The sequence below is a fragment of the Saccopteryx leptura genome, chromosome 5 (genome assembly GCF_036850995.1).
Source record: "Saccopteryx leptura isolate mSacLep1 chromosome 5, mSacLep1_pri_phased_curated, whole genome shotgun sequence".
Taxonomy (NCBI): Eukaryota; Metazoa; Chordata; class Mammalia; order Chiroptera; family Emballonuridae; genus Saccopteryx; species Saccopteryx leptura.
In genome coordinates, this window is record NC_089507.1 from 193,437,374 (window position 1) to 193,458,101 (window position 20,728).

General features: G+C 48.6%; 1 protein-coding gene across 5 annotated transcripts in view; it reads left to right on the forward strand.

Moving 5' to 3' along the window:
* Positions 1-19,295, forward strand: part of RASSF2 (Ras association domain family member 2) — a 47,516-nt gene extending 28,221 nt beyond the window's left edge. For 4 of the 5 annotated variants that reach the window (XM_066387274.1, XM_066387275.1, XM_066387271.1 and 1 more), the window contains exons 2-12: positions 368-458; positions 2,881-2,956; positions 4,919-5,070; positions 6,919-6,987; positions 7,328-7,416; positions 8,682-8,842; positions 9,582-9,683; positions 11,482-11,533; positions 12,009-12,130; positions 13,376-13,473; positions 15,379-19,295. In XM_066387274.1, coding sequence (XP_066243371.1) covers positions 400-458; positions 2,881-2,956; positions 4,919-5,070; positions 6,919-6,987; positions 7,328-7,416; positions 8,682-8,842; positions 9,582-9,683; positions 11,482-11,533; positions 12,009-12,130; positions 13,376-13,473; positions 15,379-15,448 — 1,050 coding nt within the window. In that variant the 5' untranslated portion in view covers positions 368-399 and the 3' untranslated portion in view covers positions 15,449-19,295. The remainder of the gene's footprint in view (positions 1-367; positions 459-2,880; positions 2,957-4,918; positions 5,071-6,918; positions 6,988-7,327; positions 7,417-8,681; positions 8,843-9,581; positions 9,684-11,481; positions 11,534-12,008; positions 12,131-13,375; positions 13,474-15,378) is intronic. The other variant, XM_066387276.1, reaches the window with a different exon arrangement.
* The last annotated feature ends 1,433 nt before the right edge of the window (positions 19,296-20,728 follow it).

Genomic DNA, 20,728 nt, shown 5'->3' on the forward strand with positions numbered 1-20,728 from the left:
CAATGTTCAGTATACTTTAGTCTAATCTGAGTCTTCCCTGTCAGATGAATCTCCATTCTGTGTGAAGGTCTCTTCAAGGAAGATACACGGGTTGTTCTTGGCAAGTTGGGCATCAGTCAGCATTCTATGGACACTCATTCTGGGGGTATCCACAGTTTGGGTTTTTTTTTTTATCAGAGGCTGTGGCAAGCAGAGGCAGCAGCCAGCAATGTGACATCTCACTAGCTCTGGGCTGCCCAAGCTGTCGATCTGAAAAGGGGACAGAGAGCCATGTGGCCCTGGGCCCCTGGTGTCCCCTGGCCCAAGTTTTGCTGATTCCTAAAGACACTACCTGATTCTAATCTCTGTCTTCTCTTTTCAAATACAGCTCTCTCCTGCTGATGAACAGAGAAAGGAAGAATGGACTACAGTCACCAAACTTCCCTAGTCCCGTGTGGAAAAGATAAATACATTTCCAAGTAAGACTTTTTGCTGTAGTGTAGTGTCCACAGGGGCCAGTGTGGTGTGAATAGAAGCCACTGTCAGGGACGCCTCCTCTGTATATGAGAGAGCAGGGGCTCTTGTGTGTAAGAAAGTGCTGAACGAGCAGTGGAGTGTGGACTAGTCAGAGCATCAGCCAGGTTGCTGTGCTGGATCACATGTCCCCAGAGCCTGGCCACTGCGACTGAAGTAAAGGGGGCCTTTAAGATATGGCACCTTTGAAAGCTCAAAAGAGATGGTGTCCTGGAGGGCTTCCGGGAGGTGTTGTTAACAGTGGCTGCTCATTGTCCTGTCTGTGGTGTCTTTTGGTGGAGTCCAAGCTGAGCTGTGTCCCTGTGCTGCTGGGGTTCTGGCTAATTTGACAGGGCTGAGTCCAAATGGACTCTTCCGAATGATAAGTTTCAGAATTTATTTTTATACCCAGCACAGGTGTTTACACAAAGCAGATGCTCTTTGCATCTTTATTTTTATTTTATTAAAATAAAAAACATTTAATTTTTTGTAGTCCAAATTGTTTTAATTCTTTTAGACACTCTGGCCACCTACAGATACACAATTGTGTGAGATGTGGACCAGACCATTCTTATTGACTCATTGAAGGACTTCCTCAGGGACTTCTGCTGGCCAGTAATTTTACATCCTAGTTTCAGATCTGTGTGTTCAAGAGTATCAAACTGTATTTGTGTCAGGTTATTTGGAGTTGCATTTTTCACTAATTCATTTAAGCTTGCATAGAATTACTCCAGTTTATTTGGGTTTAGCTTGTCAGGAGCGCCTTAGAATTTCTCTGGCAGGGCCCTAAATTTCCCCACTGAATGCTGGATTGTGAGGACTCGAACCCCACGGGCCCATGTCTGAGGCTAGGAAAAGCACGTAGCAGCCTCCTCCAGCCTCTGCCCTCCCAGCCCTCAAGCGCTACCACACATTTCTAGACAAAGTTGATCAGACTATTCTCAGGTTTGACGAGGACTCACCCAGGTCATGAAGGGCACGAAGCCCTCTGTCTCCCACATTCAGCAGAGCTGTGTCCTGGGGAACACCTGGAAACCAGTGGTTAGCTAAGAAGGCCAGATACAGGCTTCAGAGGGGACTTGTAAGTTACCCCCCCCCCCCAAAATAAAATAAAACTTAATAAATGAAAAGTACCTAGAATAGAATAAGTAGACAAAAGCACCTAGTATAGACTATTCCCAGGGCCTAGAACCCCCCTCATGCCCACTTCTAGTTACTACTCCCCAAGATGAACCACTATCCTGAATTCTGATATCCATTTTGAACTTTATGTGAATGGATTCATACAATAGGTGCTCTCTTATGTCTTTTTTACTCAATATAATATCTGTGAGGTTCATCTCTGTTGTATGTAGTTTATTCATATTTTCTTTTTCCCAAAGTGAGAAGCGAGTGGGTGGCAGACAGACAGACTCCCGCATGCGCCCGACCAGGATCCACCCAGTATGCCCACCAGGGGGCAATGCTCTGCCCATCTGGGGAGTTGTGCTGCTGCAACTGGAACCATTCTAGCAGCTGAGGCCGAGGCCATGGAGCCATCCTCACCACCTGGGCCAACTTTGCTCCAGTGGAGCCTTGGCTGCGGGAGGGGAAGAGAGAGACAGAGAGGAAGGAGAGGGGGAGGGGTGGAGAAGCAGATGGGTGCCTCTCCTGTGTGCCCTGGCCAGGAATTGAACCCGGGACTCCTGCATGCCAGGCCGATGCTCTACCACTGAGCCAACTGGCCAGGGCCAATTCATATTTTCAGTGCCATATAGTATCCCATTGCCTTTATTCACCCATTCTACTGTTGATGGGAGTCTGTAAGTTTTTAAACACATGACAAGGTCATGTTCATGAAGTGTAAGTCTGTGGGGCCAATCCTGTCACTTTTAACTTTCTCAAAGGCCTAGAAGTTTCTGAGTCTCATGAAGAAAGCCTATAGTAATTATCCTCTCCTAACTCCCAGCATGCACGAGGGAGGAGGGCTGAGAGGCAGGAGAAGCCCCGTCTGTGAGCTCTGAGGTGTGCCGGCCTCTGCAAACCTGGGACTTACTAAGGACTGCTTGTTTAGCTCAGGCTGGAGAAGTGTAGTCAGAGCTGCAGCCATTATCAACCGACAAGGCCTGCCTTAGCTTTCTAGAGTTGCTCTTTATGTTCAGTCTGTTCTAGGTGGTGTTTAGTCTTGATCTTGATCCTGGAGGAAGATGGTGATGGAGTGGTGGTAGGACCCGTCTGTGTGTGTGTGTGTGTGTGTGTGTGTGTGTGTGTGTGTGTGTGCGCGCGCATAGACAAGTGCCCAGACTGGGGTGACTGAAGGCCAGGTTAGAAGTGAGAAAAAGAGAGAATAACTCCATTATAAGCGACTTCAGCTAAGAATGTATTGCCTCTTGTATTTTTCCCTGTAAGAAATGAACTTCTCCTGCATCTGAAGACCTACAACTTGTACTATGAAGGCCAGAATTTGCAGCTCCGACACCGTGAGGTGAGGAGTCCCAGGGAAGGCCTGGGAGGCTTCTCTGCTGGGCCAGCTTCGTCTTTGTTCCATGTGTCCTGAGTCCCTGCCCCTTCCGCCCCAGGGAGTGGCTTTTAGTTTAGATATTAGCAGGAGCTCTTTGGAAGGAGACTCCTGATTCTGTTCCGGAGACATTCCTCGGCTATGCGGCTGGGTTAGCACCAGCCTCACGGGGGAGTCCTGCAAAGGGAAGCGTTTATGAAATGGCCTTACAGATGGCTCTCAAGCAGGCTTCTTTTGGGCAGTTTAATAACCTTCCTAGTCCTCTTACGCTTACACATCTGGTTCACGTCTTGGGTTGCAGCAACACGGGTAAATCCCCTAAGCTCTGGGTGGTGCCCCTCGCCTTTCTGCACAACTGCAGCAGCCTTCCCGGGGTGCCTTCTTCGAATGCTGTTTGTTACCCATCTGTCTTTGTCCGGCCCCCATCCTGCATCTAAGCTTACTCATCCTGTATCCATTTCTGTAAAGCCTGTTATCAGATAGACGGTGAGTTATATGGGAGCCTGGCAGAGTAATTTATACTCAAGTATTCTTGACTGATAAGAAAGTATGTGCAAAATTCTTCTAAACACATTTTCAAGTTATCAAGCCATGGTGTTTTAATCTATAGGAAAAGATATCAGATGGTAGAATTTCAGCTACTAAGGCAGGCTGGTTGGGGATCATATGTGGATGCAAGTAGTCTTTTCTATTCCTTCAAACAAGTCCATTTAGGCAAAGCCCTACTTTGGGTTAAATTCTATTCTATAAGAACGCAATGCAAAGCAATGCTGCCAGCCTTGACCATCTAGAAGGCTATATAGGTAGCTTGTACTTAAATAAAGCCTTTCTCCCCAAGATCTATAAATGTCCTGAAGTTGTGCAGCTCCTCTCCTGCATTCTTTTATTTCCCCTCCCTCTTTAAGGGTGGTCCTGGGGCTCAGGCTCAGGTTAGTTGTCCCCTGGACAGGTATCATTTTCATCCAAGGGGCTTGTCCTGAAGACACGTCCATGGCTCAGTGGCTCAGGCCCTGCCCAGAAAAGATTTTTCTGAGACTTGGAAAAGAAGGCCTGACCCTTTTAGGCATTGACCTCAAAGCTTCTACTAATTATTTGCTGGGCTGTTAACTAGATTTTAGTCTGTAAACAGCTTTTTCGGGGTGTGTCCTATAGAAAAAACTCTCAAAATGCTTGATGACTAAAGAGTTTTGTGGTCATGAATGAGATGCATTTTTTTGGATCATGTGAATGCCCTTAGAAGGGTTTCACATGTAATTTCTTACTAGTGAACCGCCCTGGAGTATAAACTTGGAATTCTTGAGAGATTTATTCACTTCTTGGATAGTCATAGTGGAGCACATTAGCTTATTATAGGCTCTGGGGAGTTCTGCTAAGAAATCTGATTAACACAGCATCTCCCAACGCATGATCACTTGACACCTTTTTTAAGGTAGCAATTGATCTTTTAGAGGATTCTGTATTCTGCTAGGTATTCTGTGTATTCTGTAGAATAAACGTGGGGAAATCTTATTTTAAATCTCCTTTAACCAGCAGGTCAGATTGCTAAGCATATGTTGTAACTAAATATATCATTTTGCCTAATAGAGGAGGGGGAAATAGCTAATTCTGTTAGCAAGGCAAGTCTCACTTACTTTAAGAGATGTATTCTTTTTTTCTTTAAAGACATGCGTATAAAAAAGAAACAGCTGTTTTTATAATTTGCACACGTACACTTGAATTTCCAGGCCACTTACTTGTGTGCTGACCTGCGAGGTCACCACCATGGCCTCAGGGTAGTTTACAGAGGAGGGTGTCTGGGAGCTGGGGTGTGAATATAACTCACGTGTGCCCCCGGGACCCATCCGGGATGCTGTCACCTGTCCCCCGGTGCAGTGCTGGCTCCTGCAGGGCTTTTCTCCTAGACTCACCGCCCTGTTGCTCTGTGGGCAGGAAGAAGATGAGTTCATCGTGGAGGGGCTGCTGAACATCTCCTGGGGGCTGCGCCGGCCCATCCGGCTGCAGATGCAGGACGACAACGAGCGCATCCGCCCCCCTCCCTCCTCGTCCTCCTGGCACTCTGGCTGCAACCTGGGGGCTCAGGGGTGAGTGCGGAGAGACGGTACTAGCGGTGTCGGGTTCTGTGTGTTCTTGAGCAGGTAGACGCCAGCTTCCTCCAGCCAGCCTTGACCGCAGCACCTGTTGCTACCTCCTCCCTGCCCACCTGCTCTGCTCTGGCACGAGAAGGAAGGGGCAGACGGTGTGAATAGACATCCACACCTGTGGCCACCATTACTGAGTGAGAGTCAGAGTGAGGAGGGGAGAAGCACCAGAGCCTGGGAGAGCAGTGTGTCCCCCCCTCACGGACAATCCCCGAGTCTCTGAGAGGTGTTGGTAGCGGCCAGCCTGGCCCAGCCTGAAGATTTCTGACAGGCTGACAGGACACCTGTTGCCCCAGCATTCTCCCCACCCAGGACCACCTCAGCGAGAGCCCTTGCTCTGCAGACACTTAGAGTTTGAACCTTCTGACCAGAGCTTTCCTACAAGAGGAAAAGGAGTGTCAGACCCGGCCCGAGCCAGCCAAGCGAGGCGGCTGATGGAGTGCTGGCCAGTAGTCTGGGAGGTCCCCTCTTCTGAGACCCCACTGGCAGATCTGGGAAGACAGTCTGTCCCCCCCGCAGCCCCAGAGGAGTAGCTGGTGCATCTAGTGAGGCACACACTCCTTATGTCTTTCTGGGACTTCAGTTTTTAGGGTCAAGTGACTAGCCTAGTCCATCTCGAAACTTGCTGACGCTGACTGCCTTCTGGCCAGAGCACAGCTGGAGCGTGCCAAGCTCTCGGCCAAAACCACAGGGATGTTTTTTTTCTATTTGAAATGAGAACCAAGCCCTCTCTGTTGGCCACACTGAACATTTTGTTACACTCCCCAGCCTAAGCTGTCTTTCCCTGAAGTAGAGAGGAACCTACATTGTGGCCAAGCCCTGGAGCTGATCTGGCTGTTTTCCAAGGGAACGTAAGGAGGAAGGTCTCTGCCCATCCATCAGATGCTGGGCTGTCTGCTCGTGACTCTGGTTTCGTCTGACTTTGCTGGTTTTATACTTCGCTGTGCGTTCAGCACTTTTACTGTCTGTGATCTCCAGTGAGCCAAACCCTTTCCACAGCCCCACCCGACCCCCAGACCGCATAACATTCCGTTCCCTAAGTGAGATGGTTTTTGACATTCCATTAGACCACATGCCCTTTGGCTGCGATTTGCTAAAGCATCCTTCACTCTCACACTTGTTTCTTTTCCCTTCAAGCTGGTGTTGGTTCTTGAAACCTGCAAATACTGTGAGAGAGTTTTCAGGAATGTAAATAATGCAAATCCCAGATGCCTGCTATAATATGGCAAATCCCTGGACCACTGTTAATTTAAGGAGGATGCAGAGACCAGTGTCTGCTTCAGCAGAAAGAGGGCTTTGGACGAAGGAGGAGTGGGGGCCGAGTGTTCCTCATTCTCAAAAGGCTCTGACCAGTTCCATTCTGGGGTCAGAAGTCCAAAAGTTAGACTACAATAGGGAGTTCCTTTAGAGTTCCAATTGTAATTATCTTCCCTTAAAACTATCATCCCCTGAACAGGACTCCTATCTGTCTATTGGGTCCCAGGGAGCCCACGCTCTTCTCAACGTGGGATGGTCCTGATTATTAGATATGGTTCTCCTTTCTGGTTGAATCCTCTGTTGATTTGGGGTATGTTTCTTTGAGCTGCTCCCATGGTCCTTTTTGGCTCTGAGGAGTTATTTGCCAGTTGTCACGCAGCACCAGGTGTCAGCTCAGACTGTCCGCTTGTGGCCAGCGTGGCTCCCGTGCATTGCTCAGTCCCTGCAACCCCGAGAACACTGTCATCAGTGCCCCTTCCAAAGCCGCCCTGACCCTTGTGGCAGCCAACCTATATTACTCTCCATTCCTTTTAGATGCCAGAAGCAGTTTCTGAGTTATTCCTCCGACAGAAGTGGATCAGAACTGGAATCTTGTCCCGAGAAGTAAATGGCCATTGTTGGGAATTTTCAAATAAACTATAGAACCCGCATGTGCTTAGAAACTCAGCCCAGGCAGCGCACGGGTTTATTTTTTGCTGCTCTCCATCCCGGGCTTGATGAATGTGGTGCTTATGTTGCTGCAGCTGCCGGGAACAAGTGCCTTCTTCCAGACCTCCCCCTCCGCACCCAGTGCTCAGCCCGGAGCTGGGGCAGCCTCCTGGGATGCTCAGCACGGCCCATCCAAGCAACGTGCTCCCTGTGCAGGAGTGGGCTGGGGTGGAAGTGGGGGCATCTCCCCACAGGGACTGAATCAGCCTCTCCTTTGTCTGTTTTCTGCCCCCAGCACCATCCTGAAGCCCCTCACCATGCCCAGCATTCAGGTCACAGAGGTAGACACTCCAGCCGAGAGTGACCAGGCATCAAGCCCCACAGGTATATGTGTGGTGGGAGGAGCCTCTGGTTTGGGGTCAACTGTGCGAAGACTGATGTGATAGATGTAAACTTATTTTTTTTTCAAATAAGTAAAATCCACATGGATCAAGATTCAAAAATATTAAAATGTTTTATTTCATCTGCTAATTATTGCCATTCCCTCCATGGAAGCAATCTAAAAGCATTCCTCCCAAGATAGTCTTTGCAAATATAAGCAAATACACACCCACAAACCTTTATAGTTGGATGTTGCTTCTTTTCTTTCCCTTTTTATATAAGTGGTATCATTTGCATATCCCTGTTTTTCTTTATCAGTTTGTTTTGAGACTTGTTCCATACAAATCCATAAGAAACATCTGCATTCTTCATAGCTCCACATAATTCCAGCATATGAAACAATGACCATTTCTGTAATCATTCCCTATTGATAGACACTTACATCATTTCCAGTCTTTGTGATGACAAAGGAGGTTGCAGTCAGTGGCCTTTCTGATGTGTCATTTCACACATCTGTGAGCATCTGTAGGATTCTTTCCAGTGAAATTGCTGGGTCTGAGGCTATGCGATTGTTATTATTTTGATAGTCATTTTGCAATATCTTGTAAGTCCTTATATCATGCTTGTCCAGTGCCAGGCACTGTTCTGACTGTTCTGAATGCTTTACATGAATTAATTCGTTTAACCCTTCACAACAATCCCATGAGGTGGGTGCTATTATTATCCCCATCTTATAGATGCGGAAACTGGGGTGAGAGAGGTTAGCGATATATATATATCGCAACGGCAGAGTTGGGATTTGAATCTGGGCATCTGGCTCTGATTAGGATCTGAACCTCATCACTGTATTACTTCTCAGTAGATTATGCAATTGTTTTTTCCCCCCAGTGGGAAATACTGATTTTATAAAATATATTTTGGGCCTGAACCTGTGGTGGCGCAGTGGATAAAGCGTCAACCTGGAAACGCTGAGTTTGCTGGTTCAAAACCCTGGGCTTGCCTGGTCAAGGCACATACGGGAGTTGATGCTTCCTGCTCCTCCCCCTTCTCTCTCTCTCTCTCTTTCTCTCTCTCTCTCTCTCTCTCTTTCTCTCTCTCTCTCCCTCCCCCCTCTCTATAATGAATAAATAAAATCTTAAAAAATAATAATAATAAAATCTATTTGGGGGGAGGTGGTGGGTGCTATAGCGTTGGCCACCAAGAGGGTACCATGTGTACGCTGCCACGTGTTAGGTCCAGACAGAGCTCGTTTCTCTCTTCCCGCTCAGACTCCAGGGCCCTGAAGCCCCTGCAGGAAGACACCCCGCAGCTGATGCGCACACGCAGTGATGTTGGGGTGCGTCGTCGCGGCAATGTGAGGACACCCAGCGACCAGCGGCGAATCAGACGCCACCGCTTCTCCATCAATGGCCATTACTACAACCACAAGGTAGAGGGGACAGTCCGGCAAGGATGGGGGACAGCCCGACGGGGGGCAGAGCCCTCTCCTAGGCAGCTCCCGCCTCAGGGCCACAGACACCGGGGAAGCCAAGTGTTTGCCGTTCAGTCTCTGAGTTGTGGGTGGGCTGGCTCTGCTGGCTCTGTGAGGAACAGGGATCCCAGACCAGGTGGTGGGTGAGATGACCCCACAGGCACCCCTCGTCAGATACCAGCAAATCCCTGTGTTAGCCTCTTCCTGCACCAGGTGCTTCCCGGCTGCTCTGCCGTCTGCCTTTTCCCTGAGCTGAGGGCAGCCCCCAGGGCGGAGCTGTGGGACTCAGGTCAGGGGGCCTCAGGACCCCGCCTTCCCTGCCCCAATGAGCTGACCCTCCTACCCACCGGCTGCCTAGTTCAATGTGGCCCCAGAAGCAGGGGTGTGGTGGGTGAGTGGTCAGCACCCTCCTTGTGTTGAAGTCACAGTGCAAGGGGACTTTGTGCACGTTTTATTGGGAGGGCCTCTTCTCCCTCCCAACTTGGAGATCTCAGATCCCTTGACTCCTGAGTTAGGCAAAGCTGAGGACTCTTTGTTGACATCAGAGCCCTGTGCTTGCCCCGGGGGCTGTCAGGGAGCACAGGTCCGGTGTGCTTATCCCAGTGCCCTTTACCCCAGGTGGCAAGGTGGGACTCCTGGGTGTCAGACCTCATCCTTGTCCCCATTCTCACCCTGAGCCGGACCCCTCTTTTGACAGACTTCAGTGTTCACCCCAGCCTATGGCTCCATCACCAACGTCCGCATCAACAGCACCATGACCACACCGCAGGTCCTGAAGCTGCTTCTTAACAAATTTAAGGCAAGTCCCCTCTGCTGGTGGCCTCAGATGGGCCACACATGTGCCTCAGGGACCCCAGAGGTATAGAGGTCAGGAGACCATGGAGAATGTGGTGAGGGGGGCACTGGGCAGAAGTTTGGGTTCGTTAGACCCCAGGCGTCCGCACCACCTCGGAGCTTGTTAGAAAAGCTGGCCCTCAGACCCCACCACCAATTCAGACACAGCTGGCAGGGATTCATGTGACACGCAGCCTGAGAAGCACCAGACCTGGGAGCTATATGGGCCACTGGACGAGCCCCGGACCTGACGATAAGTTTGGGGTCCTGTGCACAGACTGACTTCGGGAACACAGTTGGGGAAACTATAGTGCACGAGTGTTTTTAAAGTCCTGTTACTCGACATGTTCTCCTTACTATGAATCTTTTGGAAACCAGGTATTCTTATTTTAATGGAAGCTAGTGTCCCCTACTGGCCCAAGGGCACAGGTTCAAATCCCCGTCCATCACCTACCTGCTGGTTCGATGAGTTGGGCAAGTTTCTTAAGCTCCCTGTGTCCTGCTTCCATATTAGTAAAATGAGGATAACAAGACCCTGTTAGCTTGACCAGGCGGTGGCTCAGTAGATAGAGCATCAGACTGGGATGCGGAGGACCCAGGTTCAAGACCCCAAGTTTGCCAGCTTGAGCGCAGGCTCATCTGGCTTGAGCAGAAGCTCACCAGCTTGGACCCAAGGTCACTGGCTTGAGCAAGGGGATACTCGGTCTGCTGAAGGCCCACGGTCAAGGCACATATGAGAAAGCAATCAATGAACAACTAAGGTGTCACAACGAAAAACTGATGATTGATGCTTCTCATCTCTCTCTGTTCCTGTCTGTCTGTCCCTATCTATCCCTCTCTCTGACTCTCTCTGTCCCTGTAAAAAAAAACAACACAAAAGCCCTGGCTGGTTGGCTCAGCGGTAGAGCGTCGGCCTAGCGTGCGGAGGACCCGGGTTCGATTCCCGGCCAGGGCACACGGGAGAGGCGCCCATTTGCTTCTCCACCCCTCCGCCGCGCTTTCCTCTCTGTCTCTCTCTTCCCCTCCCGCAGCTGAGGCTCCATTGGAGCAAAGATGGCCCGGGCGCTGGGGATGGCTCCTTGGCCTCTGCCCCAGGCGCTAGAGTGGCTCTGGTCGCAACATGGCGACGCCCAGGATGGGCAGAGCATCGCCCCCTGGTGGGCAGAGCGTCGCCCCTGGTGGGTGTGCCGGGTGGATCCCGGTCGGGCGCATGCGGGAGTCTGTCTGACTGTCTCTCCCTGTTTCCAGCTTCAGAAAAATGAAAAAAACAAAAAAAAAAACACAAAAAACAAAAACCCTGTTACGGGTTGTTGTATTAGCTGAGTTTAAACGTGAGGCATGTAGGAATACCTTGCTCAGTCCAATAAATGTTAGCACTTATCTGTTACTATTAATAACATTACCTTATCACTTCTGAAAGCTGCAGATAAGTAACCCTACCCTCTGCAGTGGTCGGCAAACTCATTAGTCAACAGAGCCAAATATCAACAGTACAACGATTGAGATTTCTTTTGAGAGCCAGATTTTTCAAACTTAAACTATATAGGTAGGTATATTGTTATTAACTTAATTAGGGTACTCCTAGGCTGGCCTTTGCTAAAAACGTCCTCAATCTGATTGAGCCGTGGTTTGCGAGCTGTGGTTTGCCGACCACTGCAAAAAGAGTCTAAAGTCCATTTAGCTTTGCAGTGAAAATGCAGGAATGGTTCAGAGTTCGGTGTGTAATACGCGCTTTCAGCAAGTGTCTTTTGCTTCTGATTCAGATTGAGAATTCGGCGGAGGAGTTTGCTTTGTACGTGGTCCACACCAGTGGTGGTAAGTCTGAAGCACACGGTGTGCTTTAAGAGACTTTTAATTAACTCAAAATAGCAAGTTAAAATAAAACACGATGCCTCATTTGCTTGTTGTTTATCATTTGGAAACTTTCAAATGCTGTTTCCCTTCAAGGCTGGTGGAATGCCATGCGTGGTCAATAAACAAACCCCAGAACCTAACTGCCTCTTAAAAAAAGGAACTGGATTTTCTCGAGAGACAGATAAAACCCATTCTTCCATTACAATTATAGCACCTTCCAAAGGGTTTGAGGCATGGGAGTATTGGTGGGAAGAGTGGAGAGGGGACAGTTGATTTGAACACACCTGTAGAATTTTTCACCTCCAAATCAGTCTTGTGACTTGTATGGCTGCATCTCCTAAGGTGTGTGGTCCATTTGGACCCCTGAGTTGACCCCTACTTACGGTGACAAAGGCCTCAGGCCGAACTCAGGGCTGCCCTGGCTGTGTGCTTCCAGAGAAACAGAAGCTGAAGAACACGGATTACCCGCTGATTGCCCGAATCCTCCAGGGCCCGTGTGAGCAGGTCTCTAAGGTGTTCCTCATGGAGAAGGACCAGGTGGAGGAAGTCACCTATGATGTGAGTCCCCTTTTAGTCGATGGTCTGTCCTCAGGAGGGTGGTGGTTTGTTTGGGTTACCAGCAACTGGGTATAGCCTGACTTTAGTCAAGGACCATGCCCCATTATCTTGCCCTTCTTCAATACAAGGTTTTGTCAAAGCATTAATGCAATGGGGCCAGGAGAAAGAACACAGAGACTAGGTTGAGGGTGTGCCCTATGGGAGTTGTTGGAGGAATATTCAGGCACAAAGTGATTTCCACAGAAGAAATAAATATCTTGAGCCTTTCTGGGGTAATGTAATAGGGCCGAGAAGTTACTGCAGACCCTCTCTTAGCAACTTCCAGAAGTTAGCCATGATTTTACCTTATCTTGTGTATTAGTCAGCTTTTGCTACAGTAAGAAACATCCCCAAATCTTAGCCACTGACAACAGCAAGCATTTACTTTTTGCTCAGGATTCTGTAAGTTGGTAGCAGCAGCTCGGCTCTAGGCTGTGGGTTGAGGGTCTGCACTGTATGTCTCGTTCAGAGACCGCCTCTCAAGGAGCAGGGGCTACCTGGGGTAAGCCTCTCATGGCAGATGGCCAGCTTGCAAGAGACCACGCCAAACCATGCAAGTTCATGTAAAGCCTCGACTCCGATTTGCTATGTCATGACCATACACTTTCCATTGGCCAAAGCAAGTCTCATAGCCCAGCCCAACATGAAGAGGTGGATAAATACACTTTTCCCGTGTAGAAGGGTGGACAGAGTAGGCTGGCGATTCTGGTGGGGGAGGAAAGAACTGTTGTTTCACTTCAGCTCACCTGGGAGCCACCCCACCCCGACAATGTCTTAAGATCGAGTTCACGTGTGGATGCCTATTTGAGATGAGACATAGTCATCCCTCTGAGTCGAGGTTCCTTAAATTCTGTTAGGGGAGAGCAGAGAGGTGTACCAAAAATCATGGGTCCGGGTCTTTCTCTGCGTCATGGAATCAGGGGAAAGTTCTGTTCCATGTTTAACATCACCTCGGCATGGACTGACTGGATGTATGAGATGAAAAATGAAAGGTTATGAGAAATGTGTCATAAATGAAGGGACCTTCGCTGCAGACCCTGTACCAGCCTAGAGAAGAATGAGGCTTGGCTCCTGCCTGTAAGGAGATCCTGAGTTAATGTGAAATAGATTTCCCGGGGCTCTGTGCCTTACGGAAGGAGGACGCCCAAAGGCAGTAAGTAAAGCACGGAGGGTGCATGCACCCCAGACTTATGTCTTCCTCCCTAGGTGGCCCAGTATATAAAGTTCGAGATGCCTGTCCTTAAAAGCTTCATTCAGAAGCTCCAAGAGGAGGAGGATCGGGAAGTGAAGAAGCTGATGCGCAAGTGAGCATGGCCCCCGGAGGCTGGGCGGGATTCTCTGGGGCCTCAGCCTGAGGGCTGTCTGCGCAGGCGCCTTGAGCGGTACCCAGCTGCTGCAGGGGCCTGGGCCTTAGGAACCTTTTTCTGGGACCTTCTCATCGACGAATCTGGATCTCAAACAGGAACTCGAAACTTCAGTGTCTTGGTCTCTCTGCTTGTCATTTTACCTTCTCATTTTGATGTGAGATAAAAACATGCTGGAGACTTCCGGAAGTTTGTCTTAGCAGTGACAAGTCTGAGCAACTTACCTCTAAGTCCTTGCCTCATACCCTTCCTTCCTTTTTTTTGGTATTTTTCCGAAGTGAGAAGTGGGGTGGGGGGAGGCAGACAGACAGACTCCCGCATGCGCCGAACGGGGATCCACCCGGCATACCCACCAGGGGGCGATGCTCTGCCCATCTGGGGCATTGTTCCGCTGCAATCAGAGCCATTCTAGCGCCTGAGGTGGAGGCCATGAAGCCATCCTCAGTGCCTGGGCCCACTTTGCTCCAATGGAGCCTTGACTGCAGGAAGGGGAAGAGAGAGATAGAGAGGAAGGAGAGGGGGAGGGGTGGAGAAGCAGATGGGCGCTTCACCTGTGTGCCCTGGCTGGGAATCGAACCTGGGACTTCCACACACCGGGCCGACGCTCTACCGCTGAGCCAACTGCCCAGGGCCCACCCTTCCTTTCTTTTCAATATTTCTCTTGTGAAGATGGTATTTAAGGTGACAAGTTCAGTAAACATCTCTCTGGAGAGGATTTTATGATTTTCTTTTTTTCTTTTTGGTATGCGTAGTTATAAAGTAGACTGTGCTTTATGGATGTGGTAGGACAATTGATTGATTTTTGCCACTACTGAATAAAACCAATGTAATATTTGCTGTATCAATGATAATAACTAGAGTATGATAGCAGTTAACATTTATTGAACACTCACTATGTGCCAAACGTTAAAAATAGCTTTTGCTGTGCAATGCAAAGCCCTGACCATAAGGAATGTCCCCTTTAGCCCGCACAAGGTTGTCCACCCCAGCGTTTGCATCGTCATGATTCAGGGACGGGAGGGGATACTGCACTCACCAACGAGCTGTGGACCTCCATGCCTGGTAGTTGCTATGACCTCTTCTGCAAAACCAGAAACTGAGAGTAGGTTGGACCACATGAAGTTGTCCCTTTTTTTAGCCCCCCCCCTTAATGGTCAAATAATGGTAATTTCACATGGTCCAGCCATGGGGAGGGTTAGATGCTGATGTGCATGTAAAGAAGTGGTCCCCAATCCCCTGGCTGCGGACCAGTACTGGTCCATAGGCCATTTGGTACCAATCCTCAGAGAAAGAATAAATAACTTACATTATTTCCGTTTTATTTATATTTATTTCCGTTTTATTTATATTTATCATATTAAACGATGTTTTGTTTTTAAAAAATGACCAGATTCCCTTTGTTACATCCGTCTAAGACTCACTCTTGACGCTTGTCTCGGTCATGTGATACATTTATTTGTCCCACCCTAAAGGCCGGTCCGTGAAAATATTTTCTGACATTAAACCGGTCCATGGCCCAAAAAAGGTGGGGGACCACTGATGTAAAGGACTACAAGTGCCTTGAGCATAGTCAGGACTCAGTTAGCGGGACCCTTGTCATTGTTCCTGTTGTTCTTTCTCCCTCTCATTTTTCTTCGCCAGACTTTCTGACCATAGTTAGCCTCTCCAGCCCCCCTCATCCGATTGTGGAAATGAACACAAGAACAAAGTGGCTAGAGAGTGGGCCAGTGACAGAAGCAAAGGGGCAGGACAGTCGCCCACATGGTGACCTGGATTGGGAAGTAGAATTGCGAGGAGAGGTGTGTATTGCTTTCTGCTCTCTACCACCGCTGTTTCTGTCCCCAGGTACACCGTGCTCCGGCTAATGATTCGGCAGAGGCTGGAGGAGATTGCTGAGACCCCAGAAACCATCTGAGCCACTAGAGGGAGGGGATCCAGATGCCACTACGGCCGCCGTTGCCATGAGTAGACCCACAGGAAGCTGGGTGCCTTCTTTCCACAGAAGCGCTTGTAACCCTCTCCAGCTCCCGACAAGCCACCACTTGCTGCCTGAATGCGGAAGCCAGCAGACAGCTCCCATCCTTAGACCCCCCGCTCCTCTCCTTTCTTTCATTCACCAAGATTTTTGACCTTTGTTATAAGGAAGACCCAAAATGTGTGTGTGCGCGTGTACACACATGTCAGCACGTGTGTGTGCGTTCCTGCCTGATACAGTCACATGCAATTAAATTCCAAGCAACCAGCACAGGAGCCATGCTGGCGGATGTGCTGCTCATGGGCAGGAAAATTGGGGGAGTCACCAGTCTGAGGGGTTTTAGGCTGAAGAAAAAATTTCTTTCCTCAAGTGCCTGGGAGCAGCCACACATATCTCCCTGTGTTTAGAAAGGGAAGAGGGCTCCGCAAGCTCACGTCTGGGGTACTGATGTTAGTAGAGATTCTCCCTGTATGCCTAGATGGATTTGTGAATGTGAGAGCCTTCGAAATGAACAAAATAACAGTCCCGTGCACCGGGGCAGGTCTGATGGGAAGAGAAAGATAAACCATCAGCGGGGTAGATGCAACAAGCCCACAAGGTTTTACACTGGAAGCTTCAGTTTTAAATAACAAAGATGTATGTGATGATCTACGTGGATTTCTGCAGAGTGGATGCTGCCTCTGTCTTCACCCACGTGGCTGCCTCTAGGAGACCAGAGGGAGCCTGATGTTTCTCTCAGCACCCCAAGCTGCTGACCCCAACTCTTGGGTGTCTCCTTGAATTGAAGGAAGGATCTCATGGGACAGGCCTTGATGGTTTGCACATGGCACTGACTGGCTAGTGAGACCTAGGCCTGGGTCTGTTCTGGGGTGGTAGCCAGAAAGTATGCCTCCTTAGGGAAATGGAGAGGCTCCTTGGCGACATGCTAGGCACCTGTGAGCCCGGCCCATTTTCCCATCATCAAACAGTCTTCCTGCAGGTGAAGCTGCACGTCTGTGCGTTGGAAGTCAAGGCTGGATTCTTGCAAGTTGCCCCTGCCTTGTGGAGGTGACTCCAAGAACAAGAACGACGACTTGTCTTGCTGCTGAGTGTGGGGGTAGGGGAAGCTCTGGGCCGCCCTGTGCAGGCCCAGAGAGAGGGGAGCTGCTTGTTCAGCTACTCTGAGCAGCCACCTCAGTGATCTTTAGAGCAGACCCCGGGGGTGGTGGGGGGAGGAACAGTCTGTCCCCGGTGGGCCTCATCAGGAAGATTGCCAGGCACCTGGACACTGTGCGACGGTTACTGTTGGAAGAGGGACAGACAGGTGCTTGGAGCAGGGTGCCTGGCTGTGGAGACCAGGCAAGGCCAGGAGCTCCTGACAGCAGGCGTCTGGGAGCCCTGTTGGGCTAGGGACCTCCCCATCTCTTTTCTACCTCCTTTCCAAGGATGGTTTGGAGAGTTGGCCAGGCGAGGAGAGGAGAACCAGCAATCTGATTTGCAGGGAAGGTGGGTCTTTTGCAGCAGAACCCTCCCTGCCCCAGGCACCCTCCGGCTCCCTTCCCACCCCTGTGGCCCTCCTGGCTGCTTTTAGATGGCTCACAGCTGTGGTCTTATTGTTGACTCTCAAAAAGATGGCATGCTGCCACCTGGCTCTTTGCCAGGGGTCTCTTAGCAAGCCTGCCTCCTCTGTAGGGACAGCATCAACAGCCCAGTGGGGTTCGGAGGAAATCCGGAGGCCTTCGTCTCAATCGGACACCTTGGTGGGCTTTGAAAAATGCACAGAGTTGGGGGGGGAAAGAGTGGAGGGCAGGCTTCCTTTGTTACCGATGGGAAAGAGCAGTTTTGTAAATGCAAACATACTTCCTGAGTTTTGCATATGAGAAAATGACTTGGAAAACTTTTCTTCCAGTTATTTTCGCATTGAATGCTCAAAGCCTTGGAGGGCCCGGGAGAAGAATTTCCACCAAGCAAATACTACCGCTCACTTTTATTGGACAACTTTTTCTGGTTTATAAAAGTTCCCTTTAATTTGCACTAGCACTACGATAGATGTGTTAAATGTGGAAATGTTGTAAAATATAAGGTTTGCCAGATCACTTTCTAAGAAAGTGCCAAGGTAGACTCGGCTCTTTAAAAATGGGAAGTTGGGGTGGAAATGAGAGGAAACCGTATTTTACACAATACATTCCATTTAATGCAGGCCATACATTCCCACCTTGACCCACCCTATTCGGAGATCATTTCTCACGTCCTCATAACCGGATCGGGAATTTTGGAAAGGTTCTTTGAAGCAGCAGCAGCAGCTGAAACACCCCTTCTCCGCGGTGTGGAGCCGGATTTTCTCATGGGTATCACATGGTCCTGCAGCTTTGAACTTCTAGGCTGATTTGTGTGGGCTTATGTAATTGCGTGCAATGAACCTGAAACCGTGTGAAGAACAAAGGCCAAATTATAGGGTTGGGTTTTTTTCCAACTTATGAAAAGCAGTGTAGCCACAACTGCTTTCTTTTGCTGGGGGCTTATGTTACAAGGTGAGCCAATGAAGAAAAACCTGAGTCTGTCTGGCTGGGAAGGAGGTCCTAGTTTCCCTAGCTGATGGTGAAATTAAGCACAAGGTCACATTCTCTGTGATCACATTGGTGGGAAGGTATGATGAGTTCAATGGTGGGGGCGGGGTTACCTGGGGGAGGGACTTAAGAAAAGCACAAAGGATGGGCGTGGCTGTGCGCAGGTGAGGAAGGCGCACATTGGTCTCTAGCATAGACAGACTAAATGGGAGCTGAGGTTGAGGTGTGAGGATCTCAGATTAGCCACTCATCCACGAGAAAAATGCCGAGACCTTGAGGTTAAGATTTTAGTCTGAGACTCCTGTGAGAAATATTTACATCCTGCTCCCTATTGGAAAGAAAACCATACTTTCTCCAAGAGGTCGCCAGATAAAGACATTTTCTCATCAGGGTAGATAAGACTTTGGCATGTAATAACAAAAAGATAAAATAACTGTTTTCTGATGCAAAAACGTCTTGGCAGGAATCCTTCCCTGCAGAGTCAGATGGTTATTTCAGTGTCAAGAGGGTGGAATGGGCCACAGAAGGCAAGAGGCCCTTTTAAGAAAAGAGAAGCTCTCTTTCTTTTTAAAAGTTATTTCAAAGCCCATGGTGTCACAGATGCATCTCCAAGAGAGGAATTTCTATCTGAACAAGGGAATTTCAGCCTCATGGTGACCAAACCACGGTGTGGGGGCTGAGATAGAAGCATTTCCAATGCAGCAGCATGAATTTTTGAGAATCTACTTAAATTGTTTTACACAACGTCTTGCTTGAATCAGGTGAGAAGAGAAATGATCTATTGAGGTAGAAATAAAAACAAATGTGACACCCCTTTCAGATGTAATTGGAAGCATTTACCCTGTTATGGGAGGTTATAGCGCCCCCTGTGTTTTCACTGAGCACAAGCCATGGACAAGCTGCGAAGGGGAAGCCTCCACTGACTTTTGAGTCTTCCCTGCGGATGGGAGACTTGTTCCCGAGGCCAGTGGTTTCTGGTGTGTTTTTGCTAGTGTTTCTTATGGGGTTTCCCCACTTGTTTTAGCTTTGTGAAGTATTCTTTTCTTAATCTTAACTTGACTTTTAGCAATGGTACACGACCTGGTTTAATGTTTGGTTCTGAATTTATAAGTTGATGCATTTAGGTATCTTAACATAATTTGACAAAGGCTTCGTGGGGAGCTGTGGATTTCTGTAACATTTTGATATGTTTTAATGCACCTGACTTAGATCTTGTTGAATAAAGCACTTTTCAAGGAGAAGTCCCGTGTGAAGGGTCTGTGTGTGTGTCCGCTGGGTGAGGGGATGTTTGTTACGGAAGGCTGGGGGATCGGAATGGAAAGTGTGCCCAGGGGGTAAGTGGATTTCCTAGGCCTAGAGTCCATGGTGTGAAGGGCTCAGATTTGGCTGGAACATTCCAATAAGTGAAATGAGACTGTTCCTGTGTGAGTCTTGAGTCCAGACCCTGGCAGAGATAAGAGTTAGGTGGAAAGAGATAGAAACTATCACCTGACCTGTGGTGGCGCAGTGGGTAAAGCATCGACCTGGAATGCTGAGGTCGCTGGTTCAAAACCCTGCACTTGTCTGGTTTAAGGCACATATGGGAGTTGAAGCTTCCTGCTCCTCCCCCCTTTTCTCTCTCTCTCTCTCCTGTCTAAAACAAATAAAATTTAAAAAAAAGGTATCGGAACTACCATTTAGCGAAGCTGGGTTTGTTTGTCCTGACTTGTTGGACCTAACTCACTGAACCTTAATCTAGGACTTGGTTTTCTCATCTATAAAATGGCCAAGCCACCCTGTGGAGGTGTGGGGACTGGGACTTGCCTCTATTGGAGGTGGTCACCAAGTGTGAAACCTCAGATTAGGGTCCAAGTTCCGCCCTAGAGTTAATTTTACCTGTCAATTTAGCTAGGCCATAGTCCCCAGGTATTTGGTCAAACACTAGTCTAGATGTTGCTGTGAAGGTACTTTTAAAGATGAGATTAACATTTAAATCAGTAGACTTGGAGTAAAGCAGATTCATTCACCTCCACAATGTTGAAGGCCCTAAGAGGAGAAGACCGATCCCCTGAGGAAGGAGGCATTGTGCCTACAGCTGCCTTTGGACTTGAGCTGCAAGATCACCTCTTTCCTAGGTCCCCAACCTGCCTGCCTACTGTGTGTGCGAGCCAGTTCCTTAAACTAAATCTCTATGTAGACACACCCTATGGGTTCTTTTTCTGGAAAACTCTGACTAACACAGAGTTGGTCCATAACATTTGAATATGTGATTGACAATTATCTTCTTAGGAAACTGGCCATGACCATAAGCAATGACCAACATAATTTGATCTAGAAAAAGGTAACAACCAAGACAAGATTTTTAACAATGCCCTCAAATAATGCTCTTTTTTTAAAAAGAGAAAAGTATAAATAAATCACTATTCCCTTTAAGTGTTTTTTGATTTTCCATATTTAGAGTTTTCACTCTAAGCGGTTGCTTTTTAGTTGCTGAATTATTGAAACTGGGTGAAATAGATGGGCAGACTGTTGGCACTGCCAAGGTAGGGGGATTTTTGTATTGTACAGCTTGTAGATGTAGATGTCTATGTAGGTGATCTAGACAAAATATAATAAATGGTCCACTTGGGGTCTCAGACTCCAAATCAGGCAGTAAGTCATATAGAAGTTAGAGTGCCTAAAACCATCCAACAAA